This window comes from Nasonia vitripennis, chromosome 2 (assembly GCF_009193385.2).
Source record: "Nasonia vitripennis strain AsymCx chromosome 2, Nvit_psr_1.1, whole genome shotgun sequence".
NCBI classification, from domain to species: Eukaryota; Metazoa; Arthropoda; class Insecta; order Hymenoptera; family Pteromalidae; genus Nasonia; species Nasonia vitripennis.
Window position 1 is genome coordinate 1,299,556 of NC_045758.1, and position 24,938 is coordinate 1,324,493.

General features: G+C 35.5%; 1 protein-coding gene across 13 annotated transcripts in view; it reads left to right on the top strand.

The window, feature by feature from the left end:
- The window catches only part of LOC100121013 (plasma membrane calcium-transporting ATPase 1), a 92,970-nt gene that overhangs the window by 60,947 nt on the left and 7,085 nt on the right, over nucleotides 1–24,938 (top strand). For 4 of the 13 annotated variants that reach the window (XM_031922832.2, XM_032597421.1, XM_031922833.2 and 1 more), the window contains 2 exons: nucleotides 384–516; nucleotides 12,149–15,713. The exons of 1 other annotated variant lie outside the window; for it this stretch is intronic. In XM_031922832.2, coding sequence (XP_031778692.1) covers nucleotides 384–516; nucleotides 12,149–12,631 — 616 coding nt within the window. In that variant the 3' untranslated portion in view covers nucleotides 12,632–15,713. Of the gene's footprint in view, nucleotides 1–383; nucleotides 517–4,098; nucleotides 4,168–6,111; nucleotides 6,203–12,148; nucleotides 17,968–19,517; nucleotides 19,587–24,938 lie in introns of those variants that run through there. 8 more of the 13 variants (XR_004226629.1, XR_004226628.2, XR_004226630.2 and 5 more) reach the window with 8 other exon arrangements.

The window sequence follows — 24,938 nt, forward strand, 5'->3', positions numbered from 1 at the left end:
AATCCGAATAACAAAGACTAAAAAATCTCTAACCAATAATCAGATCATGAGAATACTAACCAATTCGAAAGTCGAATCAGCTGTTACTACCACTCTGTGTCAAAATTCTGCCAAAATCACAAAAAAAGTATTCCGAAAAAAAAGTATAGGTGACTTTGCGAAGTTGTCGAAAACATGTATATATGCACAGATCACTTGCGAAGCTACCACGAAGGCAAATCTCAAAACTACTAACAGAGAGAACAAAAACCAAAAAAGCTAAGATTTACTAACCAATCTTGTCGATATAAGCAATTGCAAAAAAAGAGCTGTGTTACTCTCCGCAGAAGGCAGCGTGATGCGAGTAATATGAAGAACTTTGGTTTAATGTTTTTTAAAAACAGATGGGGCCGCGGCCAGCCGGATGATATCGGCGCTATCAATTTGGGAGACGAGAAATTCGACCCAGACTCGGATAAAAAGCCTCGCGCCGGACAAATTTTGTGGATCCGTGGTCTGACACGACTGCAGACTCAGGTAACTATCCCTATCTCACTCTCTCTTTCTCTTTCACTTTCTTTCTCATTATTTCTTTTCTCTCTCTCTCTCTCTCTCTCTCTCTCTCTCTCTCTACCGTCTCTTCTACGACTCTCTCTTACTTCTGTCTGTCTCTCTCTCTCTATATCTCATTTCATTGACTCGAAAAAATCGACATTTCAAGGCCCTGATTGTGCGATACTTCTTACTTAATATGTGATCTCATTTACATTTTTAGTAAAGAAGGGCCGGATTTGCCGTCATCTTTTTTCTATTTCAGGAACTCAGGATTACTCGCGATATTGCTCTCTATCTCTATATCTACTTTTCTCCCTCTCTATCACTTTCTCTCTACATCTTACTTCCTGTTCTCTCTTTCTTTCGTACACTTTCATTCTCACCTCTTCTCTGTCTTTTTTCTTACGTAACGTTTCTACTATTTATTTTTTCTATTTTTTTGTAATCTTGATAATCTGAACATTTCTGAAATTGGTATCTGGGAGCGAACACCCCTCAGAGTTCGTTCCGCGACAAAACCAAACGAGCTTATTTACATATAATAATTGACAAGCGCGTTATATGTATCTAAGGGAGAAGTAAAAAACAGTACGATTCCTCGTTCAGGAATTCCTGAGAGACTATGCAGAATTATAAACGGAAAATATTCTTCGATCATTCTGAAAGGCATATCAAACGAAATGACGAACTTTCACAAACGATACAAAGTCATTCATGCGTCATTCGTCAGTCGTTAGAATCAAGCATAGATAAATCACGTAGTCAAACGTTGCTTCAGGAGTTTCTGAGGAACCATTTTTCATCGATTTTTCCGCGCGCAAAATAATTGAACTACTATCAAAATTTTATACAGAATATATAATACTTTACCTGTAAACAAACACTCTTCTGTTTATTTCGACTGTATAACATTGATTTCACTGTCTCTACTACTGTGTAACGTTTCTCCGCGTGTCGTCGCGGCTCGCCGAGCGCCAGGGGTTAAAAAGCTTTTTTGTGACTGTCTTTTTATATGCTGTCTGTCGGGTGTGCGGGGCGCTCACGAGCTCGGCGTCGCTGCTGTTATTGCCTTTTTTTATATCCGTAATATTTTTCTCTTCGCTTTGGAAAACAAAACTAAACTATAACACATCTTGCGACTCTCTCGCGTCAGGAACATACTCTGATATACTATATGAAATAAGTGTCTTTCTTTCAAATCTCAAACGATCTGTGTAAAAAGGACAATCTAAATAAGAGTAAGATTTAAAATGACAAGTTGTACATAGTTAAATAAGAAACAAGTCTAAAAGTTACGGAGGGCGACTCGCGCAAACCGCTACATATTAAAGAGCGAGTCCTCTCCGGGTCAGTGGCACGTACCTCGCCAATCACGAAGCAATTCCTTTAGATTTCTTAGTATTTACATACTTATAAATATTATACATATATATTTTTTTGAAAAAGTACAGTCCCTCCTCTTGTCACCCCCAAATGAGATTATATACATATACTCTCCGTAGATGAGGGCGCAATGCCTCTTTTTTGCAAACGTTATTATCTATTCAAGTTTTTATATGTATATTCGTAGTGATACATATATTTTTTCTTAATCTCTCTTGTCTTTGATATATCTCTTACATACAATAGAATTTTTTTCCATACTATGTATACTTTTTCTGTGTAAAATCGCACTTCCGGCAAATGACAATTACTAGTATTTTCAACACCGATCGCGTGTACTTTTTTCTTATATAATCTGTGTTGTATCTGTACATAGTTATATTTAATTACTTTCTTTACCTATTGTTGTAAAACAGTCTTTTAAAGAAATTTTTATCAGCACATGGCTTCGCGTTCGAACGAACGAGCGAGAGTTCATCGAGCGATGTGAAAATTTGAATATATGCAAAGCGGGAGAACAAAAAAAAGTTACACCCGTGTTTCCCCCCTAGAATGACCCTCAAGAAAGTTATCGCATACATAACTTTACCCGTTGCGTTATGAAGTTAGGCGTTATTTTTGCGCCGAGTCACGCCGTACTGAGTTTCTTCAGTCGAGACTCGTGTACTTTGTCTGCGAAGGATCGCGAGGAATCGCTCAAAACTTTTGATAACACTTCCGGTTCGGCCAATCTCGCACTTTTGCTATTTCAATTTTTTTTTCTTTTTGCAAAAGCGAAGAATCTAAATATGAATTTCAATTATGAAAAAACTGCGAAGCGATTCCGTGTCACAAGTATATAAACTTAAGAAAGCTTTTTCGAAGTTTTAAAGGCATTTTAGTTTAAGTTTTGGGTGATATATTTTTTGTGATCACTAAAATAAAAATCGCGCATTACATTGACCGTTAATAAATCGCGGTTTAAGCAGAAGAGGAGCTATTTAGGAACCAGTTAGAAATGGTCCACACAGTCCTCAACCAACTTCTATCTCTCTTTTCTTTTTTCTCTCTGTCTCTTTTTCATCTTTATAATGTATGTCGTTTATATATATATATATATATATATATATATATATATATATATATATATATATATATATATATATTTATATATATTTATATAAGAAAAAATAATCAGTGAAAGAAAACTTATTTTTTTCTTGCCAAATGTACTCCTCACTTTATTGTCTGTCTATACCACTTTGTTTATATTATCATTCATGTAAATGGGAGGTCGAGAAATTTAAAACTTCGAAGAAACTGTGGGATTTCTTCGACATCCCTCGAAGAGGGATGACAAAAGTATTAATGTACCGTCGCACATTCCAGTCGGGTATCACTTTCTTCATTTATATGATGATGTACTAAGGGCAAGCAGGAAGGCATAGAGAAAAATAAAAATAGAAAAATAACGTGGGAAAGGTTTTATTCGTGTAATGCACGAAAGGAATGTTTTGCTACATTCGATTGCGGATTGCGCATAGAAATATAGTTACTCTACTATCGCGGCTGATCGATAACGGGGGAAATAATATTAAAATGCCATTACCACGCTGCTGTTGCGCGCGACCGTTGGCGTGAGGCTTCACGAGACACATTAAAGTGCTGCTTTCAGAAACAAAGAGAAACGTTTGCATTGTAAAAGTTTCAAAGCTTTTGTTCTCTGGACTCGTATATTCAAACGTAAAATCCTTTGCTGAATGAACGTGAAGCCCAACAGTGAATACTGTAGATATATTTTTGATAAGCTACTTTTAAGCACGGTGAATATTTTTTTGAAACCCGGAAGTGCGTCGCGCTCTATTTTTGAAAAAGACGTCGAATTTTGATGAAATCAGGTCAGCTGACACGCCGACCTAAAAGTATTGATGTATGCGCGTGCGCGAGAGAGACCACGTAATTGTCAATATTACGAAAGTTGTGTGCGTGGATATAGGAGGAGTGCGTCTATGTACTTGGAAGAGAAAAAAAATAGAGAAAGGATTATTATTATACATATAAGAGCGAGCGTGTGCCATTGTTTATATATATATATATACATATGATATATTTATAGGAAAACATGTTATTAAGCAAGCAGAAAACACAATAACGGCTAGCATAAGCTAATCATATCAAATTGAATGTGTAACCTACTTTCAGACGAGCAATAGAACTCTGGTGCAGAATGTATCTGTGACAGGCAGATCCCCCTCTCAGGATTACTATATGGTTAGTCCGCAAGTCTCCAACTCTCCGCATTGTTTGGCCGTCTATTAATACTTATTATTAATCATGGTTTCACGTTCTATTATTTGTTAATTTATACTTAATTTTAATTCACTCTTTATTTCTCTTTATCTTTCGCCTATTTATCCGCAGTGTTATGTTTCCGTTTAACTTTTTATTAATTCTTATTTACAATCGCGGCACCTTTTTTACAGACACGCAATTTTTGTCGAGCTCTCTTAATATATTGATTTCTCACCCACTCTCTCTCTCTCTTTCTCTGTCTCTCTCTCTCCACCGCTCCAAAAAGATTTTGTTTCACACAAAGTAATCACTACACTGCCTTTATCTTTTCGTTTGATGGAAGAATTAAAAAACTTTCTTTTTGTCGACTAGTTTGAAATAATTGCCGCATATAATACTGTCTATATAAGTTTATCTATGATTTGTCGCTTCTTTATGAGCTCGCTAAATTCTCATTGACCCTTCGATCCTTTCTCGATGATCCGACCTCCTGACCCATCCCAGTTTTCATTTCCTCTTTTATTTTTAGTTTTTACGCTTCTTTTACTCGTACTCGTTTTTAACTCGTATTTTTTTGCAGCATTATATTATTATAATACTGAATGTGATTTTCGTTTTTTTTAATTCTTTAAAATTTACTCGATGACATGTTGTCGCATGCACGCAAGCGCGAAATTTGGCGCGTGAAGTTGCTAGTTTCGCTCATGAAACGAGCTCTACGTATACATACAATTCTTATTATATTTATATATATGAAAAAACAATCATGAAAAAAAATGTCGTGAGTGTGCCTGAGGTTCGCGATGATGATACACGATCTTTGTTCACACACTCCATTTATCTTGTTCACACACGTTTTCGCGCGTTCGATATGTCGCCTCTAACAAATTCTGTGCATTCGCTTCATTTGTTCACATCTTTTTACACCGATAATTTTTTCGTCACTCGTTGCTCTCTTTGCGCCATTTTTCACACTATACGTCGTCGAGCGCCTACCATTTCAATGAATGACCAATTATTTTTGCTTTTTTTATTACTCTACAATCTTCTTTTACGTTTTATTTATTTATTTTTTTTATGATCGCAGTGTGGTGTTGCTGTGACGTTATCATTCTCTAATTACTAACGCTACATATACAGTAATATGTATATGCTGTCACTTGTCCATATTAATGTATGTGCTTACGTATGTGTATCACAATGTTTATTATGTATAAATATAAGTTGATGTTCAGGCTTTCCGCGCGAAGAGATGTAGCATTGATCGTTTGGTCGATGTTAAATCTTGATATAAATCGCTCGGAAACAGCTGCAAACTGTACGACGAATAGAAAACGCAGCGTCTTTCTTGTGACACTCGGAGAGACGCTCGTATTTGATTGCACAACTTTGTGCTCAATTAGAACAAATTTTTTTTAAATTATTTTTGTCCACTTTATGGAGTGAATGTGTTTTCGCGAATTTTCATGATCACCAGTCGCTTTTGTTTGTTTGAAAATTTCACTTAACGCCACGAGTCAACTTTCACACATATTTCTCTTTTTCATTCTCTATTTTATTCGTTTCTTCGCCCTGTACAAAAGAAGAATAATTAGATTCTTTCTTTTCAATCGAACGATTCTCTTCGAATCCACAATGACTTTCCTTTTCCAATTCGGAACCATAGAAAAACACGCAGTGAATGTGCAAAAATTTAACTATCAAAACCAGAGAAAAGCAGCCGCGATGATGAAAAAAAACATACGGGACACGAGAAACATAAAAAAAATAAAACAAACGAAGCGACTAAATTGATGTTAAAAAATAAAACAAGTTCATCTGAAAAATGTGTACCGCGTGCTCAGAGACGAAAAATGTGAATGCATCGCAAAAAATCGTGATCTGAAGGAAGACTGATGATAATCCATTATTGTCGTTTGTTAGCCAGTGGAACCCATTCGAGAGACTGAGGTATAAACATGGCGGCAGTCTTACGTTACCCGCCGCCAGACAATTCCTGTCGGAGTACAAACAAGTACGTAGTCCTCTAACAAAAAAGCAACAAGAAGTAAAAACGAAAAAAAATCATACACGACACCTCGATACACATGATATTACATACACGACAAAATAACAATATCACAAATTGCAAGTAGATGATCGCCTGTCGTATGATACGTTGTCTTTTACCAACCTTTACTCACGCCTGTTAAGCAGCTGGTGGGCCTAATCGTGCGATATTGAACATTTTAAGAATACATAAAAGTAAAACAAAGCCCGATTTGGCCCACTGTGGCAAAAGACCTTGGATGATGATGACTACACCATGGTGACGTAACTGACCATTTTCTGCCGTGCTGCTCATTATAATAATTACAATGACGATTGATTATTTGCGTAATGCGTTTAGTTTTCTACATATTTTTTGTCTTAACGTGAAACATGATGGTTCATTGCACCGATGTGTTTTCTGTGTGGCGAAGGTGGGACGGTCGACGCAAATACATACATCCATACCAAACGAGATAATACACAAGATTTAACTTTTGACTTTAAAAAATAAATACAGGGAACAACCAGACCTCCTCAATTACTTTGAAATGGATAATAAAAGAGTCAAACGAACCACATAAAACCCTTGAAATACTGGAGTTAAATAAATTAAATTTTTTATTTAAAATATTAGAGCACTAAGAACACGATAACAAGAACGACCGTCCGCCGCCGCTTCGGTAGTCTATAGATGTGTTTGAGTCTGCTGCGTGTCCCGTATTGGATTTTTTGGCCCTTGCTAAGTGTTTAAAATTAAAAAAAAAACAACAAAAAATAAATGACGAGACACTCGATGTTCAACCCAGAACCTCTTACAATCCTCCTGTTATAAAAGACAAACATTCGATTTAAGTAATATCGATAACTAAAATTAATACCCACAACCTCTTCTGAAGAAACCTCCAAACCAGCCCCCAATCTTTCTTTTTGATTCTTTTGTTGTCTTTTATCTTTATCCTTCTGTATCTCTATGTCACGTTTGTTTGTTTACACTTACAATAATATATAATGTGTTTTCTAGCTATGTGTTATATCTGCCTTGCTGAGACAGTGTGTGCGCGTGTGTGTTTAGTGTGTTTTTGTTTTTATTTTTCTGCTCTCGCCGACGCGCCTGCATCGAGCTGTATTATGTATATACATTTCTGAATATTTACATATATTTATATCCTTTGTTTTTTTTAATCACGTTTTGCGACTTTTTGACATTCTGACAATTTGTTACGTGATGCCACAAGCCCATTCTCTTGTATCACCAATCAACCACTAACCCACAACAGTATATAAGAAACCACCAGAAAACTAGTACATAAGTTCTACTTTTTTTAATATATCTATTTATATATCTATATATATTGAAGCATATATAACAGCTGATTTACACGCACTTTGAGTGATTTTTCGTTTATCTATATGGAGCGCTCAACAACAACGGCTATATACTTAATACGCAGACAAAAAATTTTGCCAAATACACTGCATCTGCGCAGAGTTTTCATTGTGACTTTGTTTTATTGTCTAATATATATTATAATATATAGCTTAATTTTTTTGGACTTTTTCAAGTCGTTCTACCTTACATAGTATCTCGGTGTGTGCGTACGTGTGGGTGTGCCTATACTTATGATTCCGTTTTATTTTTAACGTGCGTACGTACGTGTGCCGCGCAAATTTACATTGCCATTCAAACGTGTGCTGCTTATGTCTTCATTCATGATTCTTTACTCATCTTTTTTTGTACTTATCAATGCGTAAAGTCCCCCTTGTCAGAGTGGTACCCCAGTTTGGCTAATCACTGAACGCTCGGTCTCGTTGAAAACTGTCGATAATATTGATAGGCGAAACGACTGCCGACGACGCCGTAGACTACAATAATACTGTTGTAGATATAGATGAGTAGCCGATCGCACTGTAAATCCGCTGATGAGCCAAGACTTGAATAACCGAACTTATACGCTAAGCGCGCAAACTGTGATACAATGTGACTATTGGTGCATTGTGTCTGGTTATAGGTCGACCGAAACTCACGAGAAACCGTAGTTACAGTCATCACGAATATACAGAGAACTGACGTATTTACGATAGCAGCATATATTATACGAACGCTTAAACTATATACGTGTACAATAGTCAATGTTTGTACACGATAAACTGGAATCTCGACTTCGACATTGGGGTTGTCGTTCTGTCAAGCTTACACTATATATATTATATACCAAGCCGCTTATGCAGTCTCATCTGGCTGTTTCACCGTCTATACAGTGGAGATGTGACCTTACGTCTGCAGAGAAGCCGCTTGTTCTATCATATATGTAAAAGAGAAAAAGTCATTCATATTTATATACATGCATTTAACAATCAAACTTTTATATCGTCACGTAACAAGGGATCGCACCAAAGCCTTTAAACTCAGTGTTCGCACTGGCTTTTTTACATATAGTGTGTACAGTGTGTGCGCGCTCGCGTACTCTTGTGATGTCGTGTAATACATTTGTTTTACTTGCTGTTATACTATTTTTAAATATATACACATTTGCTGCTGATTATTGTTACTTATACTTCGATTATCAATTATACTGCAGTGCAGTATTTGCAACGGCCATATTTCGTATTTCGCACAATATTAACTACTATTTTCTCGATATACTCGTAAAAAGTCGGTGTTTGTACATACATAAATATCACTATATGTTGATGGTTTGAAAGACGTGTTTATATGCAAATTATACGCTAAAAATGATTATCAACTAAAATTCTTTGTTCTTGTTCTCACATTATACTCATGATTTTTATATTGAACACAAATTATTGAAGCCCAGTATAAATATTCGAATACATACACAAAAGTTGTATGATAATCTTTCAAAGTATTTATTTATCTATCATCCGTGTATTATTTCTATATACTTATTGGTTTCACTACATCTGTTCCACATCTATTCTGTATTTTTCTATCTCTATTTCTCTACCAAACGAATCACACTACGTTTATTATTCCGCGTACGAAGTGCTAAGAGTTAAACCGCGTGCGCAAAAAAATACTTTTGTTTCAACCCTTATTGAACCGTATCCGATAGATGCTAGTCAATGGAAATAAATGTGTATGGAATAACGAAAGCCTTGGCTTCAATGCGCAAAATTGATAGCTCCTGCTCTAGTGAATGCAATCGCTGCGTATTGCAAACTTTTTTCTTTCTCAAACTTCCTCATACACGTTTTCTTTTACTTTAAAATTTAATTCATTATCCCTCATTGTCGTTACTTCGAGTTCGTATGCAGCATACTGTAAATTGATCGATAGAAAGATTTAGAAGGTTTACAAAATTGATCTTGCGTGCAACGTCCATCCTTAAAAAAGCTCAACAAAAATCGAGCTTTTTACGAAGGATGCCCGAGTTAAACAGAGACATGTAAATACGCATATCTTATGCGACCCATAAAACACTGTTCTATATACTATTGTTTTACTGCATACTTTTTCACTTCTTATTCTACATCTATATAATAAGTGTTTACTCTTTCGATTTATGGACTTGTATGTGTATACGTAAACAATGTATAAGTGCGACGACGAGCAACTCGCTCGGTTCAGGACTGTTGCGGACCATTTTTAAAACGACCTAGTGCCGAAACGTCAGGCGCCAATATATCGAACTATACTCGTATAATTATATAATTATTGTATACATGTGTCCGTAGTGCAAAAAGCTACGATAGCAGGGGGTTAAAGCATAAATGTAGGAAACGCAAAAAGCATAATGAATATGAAATAAGCTTTCTATATAGTATATACATTATTATTCTTCATATACATATATATATATATATATATATATATATATATATATATATATATATATATATATATATATATATATATTATATATATATATATATATATATATTATATATATATATATATATATATATATATATATATATATATATATATATATATATATATATATATATATATATATATATATATATATACGTCGATGTTGTCGAGAAAAGCAGTATAAATTGCATGCCATGCTCGCTGTATTTCTATGCACGATCGATGAATCGTGATTGGACGAATTCCCGGTAAGACGCATTAGGTCCACACCCAACGAAGCCTTGAGAATGAGTTACTCCTGATCTGGAGGCTCGTGACGCCGCGTTTTATCGTCGTTTGTTCTGTATTTTTTCAAAATTGTGCAAGGTGCAGCCTCCAAGCCCGCATCGTGACAGTCCGATCGGGGGTAGCTCTTGTCTCGAGGTCTTCGTTACCACCGCACCACGTCTGTGTAATCTCTCTCTGTCGCACCGTATTGCCGACCCAAGTCGAGCGACAGATAGACAGATAAAAAGAAAGAAAGAGCGCTGTCCGCAGATACTAGCGTGAAAATAGGTACGTATTCTCTGCTCTGCAGCCCATATAAGTCGTGCGTATATACTGCTCGTTTGTGCCAGTTGTTAGTGACCTAACGGAATTTACCCCGCCAGTTTGTCCCACACCACGCAATTTGCACTTGAAACCGCCTCTTTACTGCTGCCTAGCTCTGTGCCATACCGCCGACGTCCCCGCTGCTCGTCGACCGAAAGCCATTACGCGGGCGTGAGAGAGGCCTGCTGCTCTCGGCCATTAACATCTAACAATGCTAATAAACGTTCCAATTCTAATCAAGGATTACCGCGTTTAATACTCGCGCCCGCGTGCGGCAGCGGAATCCCATGCTAATGCGTATTGTTTTTTTTTTGTTTTTTTTTCACTGATGTCCTACCACTGTAATCCGTATTCTATGTACTAATTCAACACTAAAAGTCGGAGTTTTTGAATTGTTTTTTTTTTCTAATCTACTAAAAATTCGAACCACTAGTCGAGTTCGTGTCAGTGACCGAGAGCTTTTGGTCGACTTCTGTTGCTCGTGCAATGTGACGTAGACGTAGCCCGAGCCAGCCTGCCACACGTCTGCTCTAGAATCCCGCCGCCTAGCCCATATAGTAGGTACCTTGAGAAATTATCCGGAAAAGCTAAGCAAAGAAACGCGAACACTGAAAAAAAACAATGCAACAGCAGATCCCAGGACAATGGGGGGAAACCTCACGTGCATACAGATAATACAGCAGTAGAGCACACCCCGGAAATAAAAGAGCGAATGTTCGCAAAGAGGAAGCTACAAAGCAGTGCAAACTCTGCCTGCAGTCAAGCCTCGTTTCTACCGTGCATATACCACCACCAACACCACTATATACTGCACCCTTTATCAGAGATTCGCTAACTTCTTCGCGTCGAAGGAATGGCTCAATTCCGCACCCTCCCTGCCCTACGATGAAAAAACTGCAGATGAAAGAAAGAATATAGATTTTTACGAGGATAATATTGATATTCGGAATGATACAGTACACAACGGGGAGGAATAGCGCCGATCGATCGGAATTCCGCTGTCGTAGCTTCGGCCGGTATTCCTCCGTGTTATTTATCCGTATACTTCCCACGATTACGATCTGCATAGATCGGCGTGCTTGTGTGTGTCGCTGGCCTTGTGTACATATATATATATATATACATATATATACATATATACATATACTTCTCTATATCTCTCTGTCTTTCCTCAAACTGTATTTCTGTATCTCTCTTTTTATATATCTCGCCAAATCTCGATTCAACGACCAACATCTCTCTCATCATCTTTATATATATCTATATATAATACATTATACCTGTCAGTCCGTCTCTGGTGAGACCTACACATACGCATATCATACTATAATATATACATACACCGCATATCTCAGAACAGAAAACAAAGAGCCCCTCGAACACACGAAATAAAAGAATTTTGAACTCGGACACTCACACACACACACAGACACAAAGTGCCCCAAGCCCTCCACACATGATTCAGAAACGTCGGCCGTGTTCCGATTGCTCTTCTCGTTGCAGCTTCGGGTAATCCGAGCGTTCAGGTCGACTCTGGAAGACCTAGAGGAGCGTCGCTCCGTCCATAGTTTGCACAGCTTGCACAGTATGCGCAGCTCGCGCAGCCACACCGGGCCGCGTCCCCTCTCAGACTTCACGTTCATTGACGAGGATCCGGCGACCAAGGCCGCGAGGGTGGCTCTCCAGCAGCAGCAGCAGCAGACCAACTCGAGCTCAGCCACGACGACGCCCAACAGCGGCGAGCACGAAGCCGGCCGCAGGGCAACCTCGCCACTCCTGCTCCACGTTCCCGGCAACCACCACCATCCTCACCATCAGCATCACCATCAACACCACCACCAGCAGCAACAGCAACAGCAGCAGAACAACGGAAGACAGCAGCAGCAACAAGAGGATGCGAACAATGCCGTCAATTCCCTAAGATCTAGCGCCAACAATCTCGTACTCCCGGAACTGCCCAAATTCGTCCACGAGACCTGTATCTAAATGCGAGAGAAAGAGGGAGCGATTATAATCGTCGTTCGTCCTTTAGCTATTACCTCTCTCATTCTATCTATCTTTTTTAGCTATTCACTTTTTATCTATTTATATATACATATATCTCTATTTCTGCTATCTTCATATTCTCGGACGACTCTTGTCTTTTTTACCTCTTGTTATTGTTAATACGACCGAACTAAAGAGACAGCAGAACACTTCACCGTGTGTGTGTGTGTGTGTGCGTGTTAATTATCTTATATCTTCTCTCTCTCTCTGCAAAGTCCTTTGAGATCTCGGAGAGACGAGACCAGTACATCCATTTTTTCTGTGTCTGTACAAATCTCTCTTTCTCTCTGTATCCTACTTCCGTCTCCGCTCACAAACCCCTGTTGTTCTTGTTGTTGTTGTTGTTATTACCCGTTGACGTAAGAGGGCTTGTCTTTTTCTACTCTCCCTCTACTCTACTACGTGTGATGTGACTACTACGTCTGCTTCATTGTTCAGACTTGACTCACTTTTTTATACATATACTATAAACTCCGAGATAACGAGACGGAAATACGAAACGGACTTTTTGTATATCTCTTTTCTCCTCTATCTCATCATTATGTGTGTGTGCTGTCCCATCGACGAAACGACGAATCTCAAGAACGAAAAATTATCATTGTCATCATCATGTGTCCTCTCCTCTTCTTCTCGGCATGTCTTGAATTGCATATTCATCTACTCTCTGGTCTCGTGTCTTCTCCAGCATTAATTTTTCAGGGATATCAAGTCAAACGTACACTTGCTCTGACTTTTTATATCTCTCTTTCTTCTCTTTCTCTGTGCCACGTGTGTTGTGTTTGTGAGTGTATCTTTACTTACCACACGGCACCGAATGCGGGACCTCAACGTGCACCGGAGCGTACACAGGGTTGTAACCTTAGACTTCACCTTGACTCCTTCTTTATCACTTTCTGTCTATCTCCACATCGAGTTTACGGCTGCATCGCATCTCCCCTTTAAATATACTCGTGTTGTTTATGCGCAATATTGTCACCGACCGACAGACACATTCCTGCCCTTATCTGATTGCATAATTAATTTATATATACATATACTCAGCGACAAGGACGGGGCGGTTCTATGTTTTGTCGTCACTCTCTTTTACTCTTTTTCTTCTGTGCTGCGCTGCTTTTCTGAAAATAGAAAAAAGACAAAAATTACTACTAACAAGACTCTTCGTACGTGCCTACATGTGTGTGTGTGTGTGTGTGTGTGTGTGTGTGTGTGTGTGTGTGTGTATATCTCAAACATCTTTCCTGTTAAATTTTGCAAAACTGCCTCGCACGATATATATAATTTACACACAACTAATACTATAATACTATAACTACTATACTATACTACTATGCTATCACTACTGCTACTACTACTGCTGCAAAACTCACCGAACCCAAAGTATATCCGGTTATTGGGAAATCGAGCTTTATTACCTTGTTAGATAAACGCTGACCAGTGAAAACGAATGTTGAAACTTGTGGGAATCTCATTTGCTTGGGCGGCAGGAAGAATAACGTGTACTTAACACTTCCAAACTTTCTTACATTTCTTGTATTCTTATACTCTTAAATACTCACTCTCTGAAAAAATACGATTCCTAAAGACCAATGAAAAAACCTCGCTTTTGTCCCACTGCTTTGTTGCGCTGAAACCTCTAAATATTCACAAAATATTCAAAAATATTCAACAATACCGCTTTAAGATAACTTGCCAGGCAAAAAAAAATTTTTAACAGAATCAAAATCCTGCCTGTGTTGCCTGTCTGTTCTGCTTGATTGCTTGCTTTAACTGGGTTTGGATGTGAATGCGTCTGTCCGTGTCGACAATCGATTCTACCCCATTATATTATAACATCACCCACCTATTTTTAAAACCACATACGGATATATATCGCGATGCGGCTAGCGCGCCAGACTTAATGAGTTCACTTATTTTTGTATACGAAACGTCAACGAAAGTTCAATGGAGATAGAAGAAACATGGAAAAGCGTACGACTAAAATAAAAACGCGCACTAAGGCAATAAAAAGTAAATCGCTTTGTTGATCGTGTTGTACGATAATCAAAATAACGAAATGACAAAATAGCGCGCATTGGCTTTTTGGGTGAATAAAACTATAAAATAATAGAAGCAGTAACAAGCTACGATAAATCCTATCTTTTTCTATACAAAACATTTTATTCCTCATCAATTTTTCATGTGCCGAGTGTAAACAACCTTCTTATTTTCACGACTCTCTTTCTACTTGACGTCACATAACATTTTCTATGAAACGAGACTCAAGAATAAGAAACTATATTACAGAAAATTATAGAATTGTCATCGCGTTGGACTTTATATACGTCTCTTTCACTGTCTCTATTTCCTTTACTAAATCTGTAGTTTTTCTCCAATTTTAAAAGCAAAATGTACTTATGACCTCTTGCTTTCTAATGAGGCGATAACCTTTAATTGTTCTCTGCCAATTTTTTTTTGTGTACGAAGCAATGAACATACACATATTTAACGGTCTATTAGAGATAAACAACTTTACTCGAACGTTATAACGTAAAATTAAGATTATATACGACCGAAATACTGTACACCCCGCTTGTAGACTAACGGGGCCGTCAAACTTTACTAACAGATTATTTTAATTTTTATTTTATGAATGACTAAAACAGAAATTTTGCACTGACTTTCGTTTTCTAATACGTATATAACGATGGTGATGTTATGCTCCTGACCCTGTGTTTTTATTGTTTTATTTTTGTCATATTGTATTTTTTATGCATTTTTATAACACAGACGTGAATTTTGTTTAACGTTATATTGATAATATATGTCGACGACGGTTCCGTGGAGAACGTTGATTGGGCCTCCCAGTCTCGATTTTATATGTAAGTTTTTATTTATGTTATTATAATTATTATTATTATTATTATATTATAAATATTATTCGTATTATTATTATTGCATACTGTCTTATAATCGTAACCATTGTCTATTATTTAATAACTAATTGTCATTACGTTTATTATTATAACTATAATTATTATTATTATTGCTATTGTTTTAATTACCGTTATTAATTTTTTTGTATAAATTAATTTTGTAAGCCACTCGAGACTTTTTTATCGACGAGCCACGTTCGCTTTGCACTTTTCGCCCCCCGCGCACCGACTTATCGTTGTAACTCTACTGCACCTGTATTGTAGAACTTTTTGAGGCCAAGTTGGCTGGCTTGACAGTTCTTCGCCGCGTTTGTTGAGATTATTGTATGTGTTTGAAACAAAAAAAACTACATAATGATAAATTAATAAATTATTGTAATGAATAATGAAATAATTATTGATACAGATAATGCGATAATGTTATGGCTTAATAATAAGGCATAATAAAAAAAATTAGAAAAAAAATTAATAATTAAATATTAAGAGCATGAAATCTCTAACGCGCGTGACTCGAAATTGCAAAGCGGACACGGTTATACCACACCACAATAATTTGAGGGCAATCTGTACTCTGAGATGTAAAAGATCATAGAGAAAAAAGTAAATTCCGCGCGCGCAACTGGTAGACATATATAGCGAGGAAAGCGAGTCGCATGCACTGTACTTATTGTCGTATAATATACATATTTAAATCTATATAAATATTTTTGCGCCGTGACGATGATCGACGATGCGTTACAAAGTCGACGTATGATATAGGTAAAATTATGTAGCATGACGTAAGAATACGATAATAATTTCAATCTTACGTACCTTCGACAATTGGCTGGAGATAAATACGATAAAAAACAGCTGTCAATTTGTATTTCCGTTTTTCGAGAATAAGGAGTTTATAATTTACTTTCTATTCTTTCTCTATTATGCATCATAACGTGAGTATATTTTTCTTTGATTGGTCTTGCATCGTGTTCACTTTCGATCGTTGCGTTTTATCTTCACACATTTTTGTAACGACGGTTTTAAACGATCGATTTGTGCGCGCGTCGCTACAGAAAATAATATAACAAAAATCCGCGGCAGAATTTGTGCATCGAGGCCCTTGCGAGCAGCGCATCTCGGTCAGCATATAGAAATAGGGAAATAAAAAACTTTTTATGATAGAACATTAAACTTTAAAAAAAATAATGTTTAACAATGAGAAAAAGAAAGCAAGTAATAAATAATATTAACAAATCACCATTAACGGGAGAACAGAAAACAAGCAAATAAGCTTAAATAAAATAATAAAAGTATATTATGACAAAAAGACGCAATGATAAGAGAGCCCTTTAGCTTTTTAATAACACTGAACCTAGCAATTGAAAATAGTTACCTACAAATTTCATTATTATTACAATTATTATATGATGCATATAGAATATGTTATATAAATATATAATATATTAATAATTACTATCATAGAGTTTAAGACACGTTATTGCGACTTTGTGTATAACAAGGGACGCGCGATCAAAGACAAAAAATGAGGACCGATTTTCGTGGCCGCCTGTAATTACTATATACTACTTAGCTTTTTCCGATTCGAGCATTACGAACTAAACAAGAAAGAAAAGAAAAGATAAGAAGAAAATTATAGAAATCGAAGTTGTTTTCTTTTAGTTCGAACATTCATTACGTACGGCCCAGGCGATTTTCGAACACAATCAATTGTTTGTATGGTAAATAATGATTTACTCTATGACGAATATTGTATATTTGTAAAAAAAGTAAGAAACACATGGTAATTATGAATTTTATACGAGTTATGATATTTTTTGTGATGTACGAGTATGCTTTCGAAAGTGAATTTGCGATTGTTACGGACAAGGAAAGGTAGATGAAGAAACAAGAAAACACCTAATTGTTAAGCGGGACGTATATAAATCGAAATAAACGATCAGAAAATCACTGACGCGGTAAATTTTGACCTTTCTCTCTTACTGGGCGGTCGGGAAAACCGGAAGCGCTGCCATTTCCGCTGCCAATTGTTTTTAGCGGTGTTGTACTATAGCGAGAATGTACGTAGTCATTTTAAAGAAACAGGACAACAAAACATCAAGCTATAATATAAATAAATTAATTAAAAAAAAACGTTGACATTTAATCGTATAATTGCGCATATTGACAAAGAAGGAAAAAGAATTACAAAAAAGATGAATGTTGCCGTCTTGACGTGATAGGATATTACATAAGGATTTAAAGCTATATTCATAACAATCGAAACATCGTTTCAGGTTGAACGTTTAGTAAAACACAAAATGACATTTTGAACTCTAACTCCGACGGTCAATAAAAGTACTGTATCTTTCTTAAAAAAGAAAAAAACCACGCATTTGCCTCAGTCATTTTAATTATACACCGAGCGGGACGATTCTACTGAAATCCTCTCGTTCTCCTTATTTATTGTTACTTTTTTTTTATTATTGGAGTTACCACTTTTTGACTAATCCCATTAAGCTACACCAGCTATGCTGGATCCCTGTTACAACATAAAAAGACGAAGAATTAACGGTTTTTGAGGAGCGCAAACTATAATAAGTGCGGTCACTTCGGCCGCCGGCGTGCCAATTTTTGTACGTTTTTCCTGACAGAAACATTTTGACGCAATGTCTCTCGACAACGAGCCGAGCGGCCGCTTGTTACCGAACATAATGATAAGCTATACCTTATTCTATTTATGTATGTATTTAAAGAGTCTTGAACTTCTCCAAAAAAACTTCTTATGCTAGTCATTTACCGATATGTGTTTGTAACTACTCTCACATCTTTGTCTGTATTTAAATTTGAGAATTGGTACAGCATAATTATTTAAATCTTCCGAAAATAACTTGGAATTGACCATATTATAACAAATCATAAGTACTTATAAACTAGTATATATCAGTGTTTCTTTAAATCATTCTGTCACTTCTACCCGTTTTACTCTACCTTTCTCTATCTCTCTATTTATATAATTCACTCGTATCTTTCTATCTCACTTTTCTATCTCTCCTCTTCATCTAGTACTTCCAAATCTGTTTCTTTCTCTATCATGACTATCCATCTATTTCTCTTTTTACACTCACTCTGCACAATGTTAAAAAAAACGTAAACGCGATAAGCGAGTCGTACGACTATACGTTTAATTAAGGCATCATAGAAAAAGTAGAGAAAAAATTAACTCATCGATTGCCAATTTATGAATTGGTGATTTGAACATTGACTTCTGTACGAAATTTAGTATACAATTGACTGACGTATAGCCACTTGTGCCCTCGTTGACTCGCTTTCACGCTAATTAATAATTTGTATAAAATTATAAACGTCGTAATTGCTGATCGTATATATCAACTTTGATTATTAATTTATCACGACTATAGTTTATATAAACATTTACAATATTCCCCTATATATTTGCACATGTATATTATGACCCCTTTTTACGCGTGTTATGTTCTTGAGTTAATTTATGTAGCTTAGCTAATTTTGAATACCTTGTTCATTACTGTTTGTTTTCGTAAACAAAATTAGTACTTCGGCACTTCATTTTTGCTTCAATGAATTATACACAGAAATAACTTAAGCGCTTGCCCTATCTTTCTCGCGTATCGCGATTTGCTGTTACTCCATATAAACATAAAATTTACTTTTTTCCTTTTACATACATAAACAGTTTTTTATTTAAAGGGCTGTGAAGTAAAATTCAAGTAAATTCAGACAAGCTTCATATTTACCTGAAGTAACAACGTATAGGTATTAGTGGCCGGAAAACAATTATACAATACAACGTTGACTTTGAATTGTACCGCACCATATCTCCTACTCTTTTGTTTTATCTCGTTTGATATTTCTCTTTCTCTTTTTTGTAACCATGATATTACCCTTTACTCTTGAAGGTGATAGGTGGCGAGTTGCAGGAACGTTTGATACCGGTACCCTACAGCAAGAGCTCGACAGACCAAGCTGTAAGCGCTCCTCTCTCTCTCTCTCTCTCTCTCTTGCTCTCAGACTTTTCTGCGCTGTCAGTCTTTTGCATCACTCATACTCTTTTTTTACTTAAGTTTATATCATTTTATTTTTATTATTACTTTTATTAATCAGTTTTTCTGACCCTCGTTTTTCGATTTTTGTTAACTGATTGATCTTTATTTTTGGCTGTTTTCCTCTATCCAGTTTTAGTTTAATTCTGTTTTACCTTTGAGTTCACAAAAGTTCAATGCGCTTCCGAAGACGCGCTCCATTTATTTAATCGAGGCGCTTCGGATAGAGCTTTTTCTTTGTGGCTCAGGTATTAATACGGAACCCTTTAAATGAATTATTATTCAATTTTAACTTTTTTTTTATTTATGTTATCGACATAGCTTTTAGAAGACATTTGAATGATGCATAAAGGAAAGTAAATGCGTAGCATAGACATTTATAGATATTATCTATTATAGTATACTATTATCTTACAAATTTTATTTTGATATTTGGTTATTGTCTTCTGAAGGTTAATTTTTTAATTTTATTTTCCCTTTTCTTTCATTTTTATTTATTTCCTTTACTTTTCGTACACTTCTTACACGTCATACTCGCTCTAGTTCTCTGTGTGCTTGACTGTGTCGTGTGTTCGCAAGCTCTTGCATTAACACCTCAAGAAATGCACACTTCTCACAACACTCACCACTATGTTTTTTCTTTATATAATATACATACTCTAAGGAATGATGGATATATTTATATATTGCCTTCTGTGTCACTTATTTAAATATTGCTCTATATATTTTTCGTGCAAGCTCTTCGTCTAATATATGTACATCTGTTTTTATATATACATATTTATTTATTTATCATGCTTGCATGTACTCTAAAGTGCTATACAGTATTTTACGATTGTCGTATACATTATCCAATATAGTTGCAAATGTTGAATTATCGCCGTAGAGAACAAATAAGATGATAAAACGACAATGATTCACAGGGTCATTGATTTACGTTCGAGAGACGTTGCATCTGAATATAATAGTATATCAAACTCGTTGACTTACAGCTGATATCATACATTATGTTGATTTATATTTACTATAGACAGTATAATTTATTTTCATCTGCACATAATTTTAAGTTATAGAGCGATACATAAGATTTAATCTTATAAACATATGTTTTATTCATCGTTCTTTCTTCTTATATACTTGACGAATAACTCAATACGATAAACTTGTATTGATGAATAGACAAAATTAGTTAAATAAGGTATATCGGAAAAGTGTATTTGACTAAACGAAATATCGATAAAACAAGTAAATTTTTAAAGATCTGAAATATTTTCGCAGACTTATTAAGCATCTGTTGAATAATTGCAACAATGGACCGTTTTAGCCTACATTTATGACAAAAATTGCCTACGTTATATTTTTTTGTTCATGCGTGCTGCTTCTGAGCGTAGTTCTGATGCTCTGCTCTGCTAATTATTTTGTTTCTTTTAATTTGTTTTTGTTCATATAAAGATTGTATTTTGGCACTATTAATAATAACAATTTTTTTCATCAACTTTTACTGCCAATAATATCACGGAAGGACAAGGTTTGTTAATATCACATTTTGCTGCAAAGCTTTTAAATATTCTTGTATTAATTAAAATATTATTGATTGGTTTGTTCTGAAGCAGTTGACAGTAGATATTGTTTGAATTATATTTTGCACAGCAATATGTAACATTAACAATTCGTTATATTTATGCTGCCGTCTTTGCCATTGATGCAGCTTACAATGCTTTAAGAAAATGTTAGATGTATAATAAGCGTATACTTAGGTTGTAATTTGGGAAAAACAGTGTGTCCAACAACTTTCGATATAAACAATGCAGAAAAAACACGCATAATGATTGTTTACAAACAGATTAATTATCCTTCGAAATGTATCAAAACGCCTTGTGATACTAGAGTCAGGCTACTAGCGATAGATTTTTCTTATTTCGTTCATTTTAAGTTATCTAAAACGCTACATGTTGCGACCATAATAGGATACGAAAGAATACATATATGTGCAGTAATTGAAAAAGCGAACTCGAAGCAACGACAACCATTGTGTTGAAGTTTTAAATCGGATTTATGACCATAAAAGCGAAACTCAAAAGAAATTTATGAAACAAAGGCAAAGAAAAAAACAAAAGATGATGCAATTTAGTTGAACTAAGATATATACACGCGTCTATCTATGTGTCTGTGTGTGTACACATTGGTCCTTCGTACTTCGACTACCGTCTCTAACAAAGTGCACACAGTTGGGGCTAGAAAGAGCAGGTGGACAATAAAAAATGAGCTACCACTTCCCTCTACTCCGCCTTGAGTGAGAAAAAGCGTAAGTACACGGTTAAGCAAAAGGAAAGCGTTAACCAGAGAACTTCATGACAATTACATACGGAATTATCTATTGTTAATATTTGTGTACTTTTCTATTCTTCTTTATTCTATATATCTGTTTATTCATTAATAAGTATAATCACATATTTTAGAATTATTTGTACAATTTTTGTTCCAATATGCCAATTCGCGTACACGTTTTCGGCTCTATATAGTATATTATTAAATTATTTTCTTCTTCAACATTTCTACACCGTGACACAAACATTTTTAAGTCATAAATGCAAACCTTTTTCATAGTAAGAAGCAAAGTTGTGGCAGATACGCATTAAACAAAAACTGTAGGACCGAATAGATTTCAAAGATTGGAAAGGAAAATATATTTTTACTAACAGCTTCTTCTTCGAGCCAATCAACGTGTTTTTAAGAGCATATTTTTCTTTCGTCTTTGCCTACGAAAAGCATGGTTAGTGACAGTTTTTCTTTATAACATCTGAAATGCTTAGACCTTTCCCCATATTATTTTTCGACCAGATTACCTCACGAACAGACTACCTTTATACATCTATTATTTATTCATACATCGAGGTTACATGTGCGTTATTCACATACAACGTTAATATTATTTTTCTGTTATCTTATTCTCCGTACTATTTATTATTATATTTCTTGTACGTACTCTAACAGACTTTTGTATTATACACGAATTTTGGAAAACACCGCTCTGCCCATTTATATTGCCGTGCGCTTGGTCTTTGGCGAGACTGTGCTTTTTTAATATTATGATCGTTGCTAACACAATTTTTAAGAATGCACAACGTTCATTAATAGCCCCACTGCTTTGAGTTATAAATGGACGTTCGCGCTAATTTTTTACTCTATACTATCTCTAATACATAAGTCAAAGATTTAGTTTCATCGAATTTTTCATTTTTTCATGTTAACGTTACAAATGATAGTAAAAAAAGAAGCTTGCGAAGGAATGTCAGCATTATACAGAGTGCTTCGCTTTCGTTTTTGTTGTGTTAAAGTGTATACAAGATTACAAACGTAATTTGTTTGTTTCCTGTCCTTGTTTATTGATCGTTAACCAAATATTTATACATATTTGCTTTCTGTGGTGCTCGTTTATGACCTCATATGTGCTTTTTACAAAGTTTACCGATAAAAACGAAATTCTTAAACTCTCTTTTATCTCGCTTTTCCTCACTTTTTTTTTATTTTTTTTTCTGTGGACCACTCATACAATACGTAAATATAGGATGGTTTGCTACGAGGTAAGACAAAAAACACCATACAATGTTTAGAACGATCATCCTTTGTAAAATATATCTGTAAAAAAATATATAAAAAGTAACACAAAACTGCAGTACACTATCACTAAAATAACAACATACCTCTTTATCTCTGATTACTAACTCAACTCTTTCTCTGCTTACTCTCAGAGTCAAAGAATCCTTTCTGAACTTCTTTTTTCTTTGACTCTAATCTTTAAGTCTATGAATCTATGTCTGTCTTACGTCTTTATACAGTTTAACTGCCTAACGTACGTCGCGTAACACTCACGTGGCTTTCTTGGCTTTTGCTAAAGATTATGGATACCTGAATATTACGATCACTATGTATTACCTGTCTTAATCGTTGCATATATGATAAAAAGCCCACGGGTTCACTTGATATTTTCGTAATGCGCATATCGAGGGTTTGAATATCTTTTGGCTTACTATACATACATTTGTTGTCCTTGATATATAAATACACTTTTACACATATATATATATATTTGTGTATATAGCCGTGATGTAACAGCGATTCGAGGCATCAAATCGAATTGCTTTACTTACAAGAGAATCATTAAGTTAAAAAGAAAAACGAAAGGAGCACTCTGTACCTCGCGCACATATATAAAGAAGACCTTGTTAAGGGAAGGAAAAAGCGACGAATAAAAAAGCAGCTTCGCTCTATTGATTTAACTATAGCAAGAAAGATAGTTTTTCTGCCAAAATCTAGCCGTTGCAAAGGAAGCTTACAAACTAATAAATTTTGCTTTTGTCTGTTGATTTTTAAAAGAAAGTGTTCGCTTTGGTCTTTGTCTTTTCTGTTTGTCAAGAACAGCTAACTTTGCAAAAGATTGTGATTCATATTGTACGTGAAAGTTGCTAACATCAAATATGAGAAGAAAAAAAAAGAGTAACAAGAAAAAAAGGACTTTTGTTTTATGGTCGATGGGTGCATGCGATGTTGCCGATAAAGCCTTTGATATTTGCGCGATACGCATAATTCAATATATTTTTGTCGAAGCAATTGTGCTCGATGTTGCCTTGCTCGCGTTTTACCTATGCAATACTCGCGAAAGGCTTAGATTTATAACGAGAGAAGTCGCTGACGCTTGAGTAGTAACTGATATTGAAACGCTAATGTGCTTTTGATAAGAAAGGGAAAACTATGACTTCCTTTTGACGATGTTTCATGAATATAACCTTTGCAAGACCCATTTTCTAAAAATAAGTTAAATCATACATTCCAATCAACCTTGAAAGTAACATCTTGGACATGTCCGAAGCTGGGATTGCTATTGATATTCTTTGATTTTAAATCTCAACCCCGAGTATCAGAAGATAATAATGTATGAGAAAAGAAAAGTCCATTTGCTTGTCTACGTTTATACATACTTATACTTAATTTTTGTGTAGCTTTTGTAACTTATTTACAAGCCTTTGCTTTCAACCTGTGTTTGAGAAAAGTAACGCTTCAATTTTTCAAAGTTCGCAGACTTAAAAGGCCGTTTCGATGTTTTTAACAATGCTTTAGCAAATATTTTACTAACGATCGGCCTCTTAAAGCAATAACAAAAATACAAAAAAAAAAATAATAACCCCACCCCTAAAACAACTGTCCTTTATCCTCTTCAACAGTTTTGAAGTGGAAACGCTTGCATCCTCGGTTAACGAGATTTCGTTAAACATCCTT